The sequence below is a fragment of the Mauremys reevesii genome, linkage group 13, assembly GCF_016161935.1.
Source record: "Mauremys reevesii isolate NIE-2019 linkage group 13, ASM1616193v1, whole genome shotgun sequence".
In the NCBI taxonomy this organism is placed as follows: domain Eukaryota; kingdom Metazoa; phylum Chordata; order Testudines; family Geoemydidae; genus Mauremys; species Mauremys reevesii.
The window spans coordinates 11431043-11437839 of NC_052635.1; the positions used below are offsets into that span (position 1 = coordinate 11431043).

At 43.6% G+C, this 6797-nt stretch overlaps 1 protein-coding gene across 1 annotated transcript; it reads right to left on the reverse strand.

Annotated features, from left to right (window-relative positions):
• Positions 1-373: 373 nt before the first annotated feature.
• On the reverse strand, positions 374-5665 carry LOC120380006 (olfactory receptor 11A1-like). The gene is made up of 2 exons (XM_039497513.1): positions 5622-5665; positions 374-1339 (listed from the first exon to the last, which is right to left on the reverse strand). The coding sequence occupies exons 1-2, from the start codon at positions 5652-5654 to the stop codon at positions 374-376; spliced, it is 999 nt and encodes a 332-aa protein (XP_039353447.1). The 5' UTR covers positions 5655-5665.
• Between the last annotated feature and the right edge of the window lie 1132 nt (positions 5666-6797).

The following is a 6797-nucleotide window of genomic DNA, read 5'->3' on the forward strand; positions in this document are numbered from 1 at the left end:
TTTAAACATAAACTTCTAATGGCCTCCCAAAGTGCGTAGGTTCCTCTTATTTTTAAACAGAGGCACACTTCTCTAGCCATAGGCACCCTGCTGCATCTTTATGCACCTAAATCCTTTAAAAAAATCTGGCTCAGAGAGACTAAATTCATGGTCACAAAGGGCTTTGAGGAAAGCAAAGAACAGAATACAGGGTAGCACCTCAGCCACTGGACTCTTCCTCTGTAGCTGTTGGTAACCTCAATGTGCCATCACTCTCTCTAGTGGAATTCCAATTGCCAGCCTCAGGCTACCCTGAATGTGCTGCTCTCACTCATTCAAGCATGTCAATTTACCCCTATTTCAGTTGAACCTAATGGAATGGGATCAGATTATCTTAGCTCTTGCAAAAAGCTCTCCATTTATTGGCAGTCTTTCTCCTCAGGGCTTTGTGTACTTCTTTGTTTCTCAGGCTGTAGATGAGCGGGTTGACCAGAGGAGTCAAGACTGTGTAGAAGACAGAGAACACTTTGTTCAGGTCTCGCAGTGTATTGGTGTCTGGGAGCATGTAGACAATGATTATGGTTCCATAGAAAATGGTCACCACAATAAGGTGAGAGGAGCAGGTGGAAAATGCCTTTTGTCTCCCTCTGGTGGATGGGATTCTCAGGATGGTGGTGATGATGCAAACATAGGATGTCATGGTTAACAGAAATGGTGTCACTGTGAATATAAAGGCCATGATGAAAGTTACAAGTTCAATGAGGGTAGTGTCACTGCAGGAGAGTTTTACAATTGGGGAGAAGTCACAAAAGAAATGGGGAATTTCACTAGACTTGCAAAAAGTTAATTGTGACGCCAAAAATATCACTAAGCAATTGGCCAAGAAAGCACTTATCCAAGAGCCAGCAATTAGCTGAAGGCAACATTTGCTGTTCATAAGGGCTGCATAATGCAGAGGGTTACAAATTGCTAAATACCGGTCATAAGACATTATGGCAAGGAGATAACTTTCTGTAGCTGCCAGAGAACCAAAGAAATAAAATTGTGTGATGCAACCACTAACAGAAATGGTTCTGTCTCCAGTCAGGAGACTGGCCAGCACCCTGGGAAGGATGGTGGAGGTGTAGCAGGTCTCCAAGCAGGACAAGTTCCCCAGGAACAAGTACATGGGCGTGTGAAGGTGCTGATCAGCCACAACTAACACAACAATGAGGATGTTCCCCACCATGGTCACAATGTAGATCACTAGAAACAGCAGGAAGAGAAGAAAGTGCAGTTCCTGGAGGTTCCCAAATCCCAGGAGGATGAATTCTGCGATGGATGTTTGATTTCCCAAGTCTGCATTTGCCATGAGTTGTATCTGGAGAATAACATGGACAATATATATATTTAAATTTTAATGGGGCCAGTTAGAGACTGGAATTTCCATTCTACGGGAAATTCTGAAATTTCAAAACAATTATTTTTCCAAATTGGAATTAAATATTAAATTTCTCATGGAACAAAGATTCTTAAAGTTTTGGATTTGGAAACATCAAAATGTTATATTTTGATAATATTGATTCATTTCATTTTGATAATGTCCAAATATTTCACTGAGATAAGGTAACACTGTTGCCTTTTGATAATGTGGTTTTATTTTTTTAGACTCTCCTATTATATTAAAATATTAAATATATTATATAAATACAATATAATATTAACATGACTGTTTTAATATAATATAAAACTCAAAACAAAATGAATTGAAATGATAGAGCAGGCATGGTCAAACCGTGAGTCGCATGTGACTTTTACAGGTAAAGTGCAGCTCGCAGATTCCCCCACCCCTCAATTCTCCACCTACCAGACAGGGGGAAGGGGGAGCTTCTGCCTTGTGGCGGGGTGGTCTCTGGGGTTTAGCCCCACAGTGGGCACTGGGGCTCAGGGAACCCCTGCTGGGCTTAGGCTTCAGAAGGAGTGGGGCCGAAGCCAGTGGTGGCTCCAGGCGCCAGTGGTGGCTCCAGGCACCAGTGCCCTGTGAGGGCCATTTGCCTGCGGGAGGTCCGCCGGTCCCGCAGATTCGGTGGCAATTTGGCGGCGGGTACGCCGAAGCTGCGGGACAGGTGGACCTCCCGCAGGCAAGCCATCGAAGGCAGCCTGCCTGCCATGCTTGGGACAGCAAAAATGCTAGAGACGCCCCTGGCCGAAGCCCCGGCAGGTGCACACCACAGGGCAGAAGCCCAGAACCCTGACAGGCATGCCCCTGGTTCTCGAACTTCTAAAGATTATTATATGTGACTCAAAGGGTCAGTAAGTTTGGCCGCCCCGTGATAAAATTAAAATGAAATGCTTTGACTTTTCTTCCTTAGAAAATGTTGACAAAATTGACACCTTCTTGTAAAACCTTTTGATTTTGACAAAACTGCATTTTTCAATGGATAAATGCTCCACCAACATTTTTTTGCCCAGCTGTAAAATTTAATACGTTTGTAATGGAGTTGGAGCTGCCTTGTAAGAATTGATGGATACTGTATGTTGACCTGGTGACTGAGATGTTTTCTGTGGGTATGTCTACACAGCCCACGGTTGTGAGCTACCCAGCTTGAGTCAACAGACTTGGGCCTGCTGGACCCAAGCTTCTGCACTAAAAATAGCTGGGTAAACATTCTGACATGGGTTCTGAAGCCTAGGGAGTGTGGTGGGCTCCAGAACCAGAACCACAACTGGAAATCACTATCAAAACAGATATTTTTAGCGTGGTAGCTCAAGTCCCGCTAGCCTGAGTCTGTTGACCCAGGCTAGGATGCTCCGTGCAATGGACTGTGTATGAATAAATTGGTTCAACTCGATAGGACTTTGTCTGGAATACAGGCAGGAAGGAAGAGATGACTCCAGATAGCCTCCTATCAACTGACGCAAGAGCAATTAAGGGACAAGGCTGGAACCATTGGCTAGGATTGTAGCTCCATCTCCTGCTGAGGCTACAGAACTGGTTTGTCTAGTCCTGGTCTACTCCTAAAACTTAGATGCCCCGTGCAATGCAGTTAAGTCAGCCTAACTCCCATTGTAGATGCCGCTAGGGCAATGGAAGAATTCCTGCATCAAGTAGCTACTCCCTCTTGAGGGGGTGAATTGACTACAGCAATGGAAAATCCCCTTTAGTAGCATTAGCAAGTGCCTATACTACAGCGATGCTGCTGTAGTGCTTGCATTGTAAACATACCCTTAAAAACATACCCTTAAAAACAATCCAGGACAGGCCAAGCACAGAAACAACAACAATGACACACATCTGGCAAGATTTCAAGGGACACTCAAGAAAGAAGCAGTAGTTGCTTGGGGAAACAAGAGTGAGACACGGGAACCTGCTGGGGGTATCTGAAGAAGCTAGGCCAGACTAGGTTGCCATCATGGCAAGGTATGGCTTGAAGTGAGAGAGACAATTTCATAGAGTTTAAGGCCAGACGTGACCATCAGGTCATCTAGTCTGATCTCTTGTATATCACAGGCCACCACATTCTACCCAGCTACCTCTCACTGAATCCAAAGCATTGCAGTCTTCAGGAGACTAAACCATTGTGTGCCACAGGCAGAGAAAAGGGGAGACCAAGCTGCCACCAATGCCTGAGGCCCCTGCAACTGCAGGGAATTTTTTAGATGAGATATGCCCAGCCCAGCCTATGCAGAGGAAGGCAGAAAAACCCCATGGTCCCAGCCAGTCTTAGTACAGAGGCAAGATCCCTTCCCTACTTCTACTTGACATTCCCCTGTTTATATACCCCAGGGTCACGTTAGCCCTTTTTGCCACCATGAGAGCTCATGTTGAGGTGATTTATCTACAATGGTAATGAGTCCTTCTCCGATTCACTGCTTTCCAAGATTGTCTCCCATCCCAAAGGTATAGCCTGCATTCTTGCTTCCCAGATGTATGACCTGGCATTTGGCTGTATTAGAACACCCTATTGTTGGATTGTGATTTTTTTAACCAGGCAAAGCAGTGTCCTGACCACTTATTACCCCAGTGATCTTTGTGTCTTTTGCAAGCCTCCCAGACAAGATTTTATATCACCATCAATTGGGTGGATACAAATATTGAATACCATTGGACCAAGAACCATTCCTTGGGGGACCCATTAGAAAAAGCTCTGTTCATTGATACCTCCCCAGTAACAACTACTTTCTTAGATCTGTCAGTGAATCAGTTTTTAATCCATCTAATGTGTGTCCTGTTGGTTCCATATAATGGTAATAAAAGTAATAATTGGAGATATACCCATCTCCTAGAACTGGAAGGGACCTTGAAAGGTCATTGAGTCCAGCCCCCTGCTTTCACTAGCAGGACCAATTTTTGCCCTAGATTTCTAAGTAGCCTTCTCAAGGATTGAGCTCACAAGCCTGGGTTTAGTAGGCTAACGCTCAAACCACTGAGCTATCCCTCCCCACAATGCTAGCTCTTTAATCAAAATACCATGTGGTACTAGGTCAAATGTCTTGGCGAAATCCAAATAAATAATATCAGCACAGCTGCCTTTATCGATCAGACCTGCAATCCTTTCGAGAAAGGTGACAGATTTGTTTTACAAGACCTACCTTCCATGAAACCATGCTGACTGTGACATGACTGACATGCATGCAGGCTGTTTGTTGGCTTAAAATCCTTTTTCTCTAAACATTTTGTCCCAAAGGTGCAGAAAACTGTCAGACCAGTGGAGTAAACACAGTGGGTACATGGTGTACTGAAGCCTAGGACCTGGTAACAGCATGAGAAAATTGCAAAATTTCAAGCTAAGAAAGGTAACTGCACAACACCTCTGACTTGAGGATGTGTACTCAGACAAACCAGAACATGAATGGTAGCTAGCCTTGTGGCTGTGACAGCAGAGTCAGACGTTCATGTTATACAAGCCTTCTTTTTTAAAATTCTCCACTTGGTGGTTACTAGATAAATGGTTGGGTGGGGAATGCAACCCAAAGGGTTAGTTGGCAGAAACCTCAATTCCGTAAGAGACTTTTGATCTCTAATAACAGATTTAAAAAAATATCATTCTACATGGAAACCAGATTCATGGTATAACAAATCAGGCTAGGGACTCAGATGCTGTAATGAGCCAGGTTATGTAAGTGTTACATGTTTCATGGAAACAGTTGCAAAGTGGAAGCCATTTGCAATGCACAATAACAACGTTGTCCTGGTCTTGACAATGCTGCATATTCTTAACACCATCTACTGGCCCCTTCTCTATTAACTAACTATGCACTACATAGCTGACATGCAGACCTTTCTGTTTCATAGACCATACTTCTAATAATAGGTATTTAGACAGACAAATTCAGTGAAATAGCTAATATCTATCTAAATCTTATCACAGTAAGGGTTATTCATTTTCATACCTTAGAAAGGTGAAATATTTGAAATGATCATTACATGTATTGTGTGATGGTTTTTTGCTTGTTTGTTATGGCTTCCACAAGTCAGTCAGTCGGTCGGTCTGTCTGTCTGTCTATCTATCTATCACTAAATTTCTCAATACACCAGTGAGGCAGAAGCCACCCTGAAGGGTAAAATCTATCACTGAGCAGGAAGGATGGAAGATCAGCTGTCAGGTCTTGTCCGCCTGCAATTCTGATGTCAGTGAAAAGTGTAATGAAGATAGATTTACCTCTATGATGGGTTTATTTTTAGCTGGAATCATGTGATGTGACCCCTTCGCTCAGCATTTGAAGAGGAGGATACAGGTTCTCCAGTCAATCTTCTAACACCGTCTCTTCATATACTTGATTTCCTTCACTAAAGGGACCGTCAGTTGCCAGTCAGGATGCCCTGATTCTGGTGCCCTTCTTGGTTCTGTACATTGTGCCTTGTGTAGAAGCAACAGCCTCTGTGGGCTCATTATTTATTCTTCATGCAGGAAGGTGAAATCTCCTGGACATTTCTGCAGATGGGAATTTTCAATTAATGTCAAGGGAACGTTTAGAGAGACAATGTGGGGGAGGTGATATATTTTATTGGACAATATTCCACTGGTGAGAGAGACAAGCTTTTAAAAAGTTTCGACACTGTTAAGAGAGTCAAAGTTTTAATCTCAATGGGAAAGAAATGGGGAGAGGAGAATGTCTAGCCTCAAGGAAATCTCTTCCTCACTGTATGTCTTTCTCTCTTTCACTCGTCATGAGTGGGAATGTGCTGAGACAAGTGATATCCCATCCATTCAAAACAGGCTGTCTTTCTGACAGAACTGTTCACAAGGGCGTTATGGGCTTGAGGGAGGCTCAGTGGGTGAAGTTTTTTGTCCTGTGTTATGAAAAGAGTCCAACTCAATGGTCACAATGAACCCTTCTAGCCTTAAAGTCAATGAATCTTTGAAACCAACAGGTGTGTGTGTCTGTTTTCCCCATAATTACCCAAAGGATAATTACCCAAGCTTTTTGGAAGAATGAGAATATTTATGTGTTTTTAACTGCAAAATAAACTGTGATAGTTATTCTCTCTTCACTTCAAACTGTTCTATTAGGTAAAACAGGGCCAGAGTCACAAAAGGAGTTAGGCACCTAGCTGCCCCTTTAGGTGCCCAACTCCCAGAATCAGGCACCACTGAGATTCACAAAACCTCCATTTGTGTTGCCGAACTCTCCAGGCACCTAAACTCACCCAGCTCCTAAATTTTCACTGCAAAAGTTCCCGGCTCACCTGTCCTTCTGCCTCTGTGCACATGTATTGGTGCCTCATTCCAGACGTCTGGATGCCTAACCCCCGGTGTGATCCACAAAGCAGGGCAAGATAGGTATCCCTTTGCCTTATTTGCCTGCAGGACCAGAAATCCTGACTTTTCTTTTTG

Bases quoted from the DNA above. Each gene is read 5' to 3' on its own strand.
- LOC120380006 (XM_039497513.1), bottom strand. From the start codon at position 5,654: ATGATTCCAGCTAAAAATAAACCCATCATAGAG. The intron at 1,340-5,621 runs GTAAATCTATCT...GTTATTCTCCAG, and splicing joins AAAATAAACCCATCATAGAG to ATACAACTCATGGCAAATGC.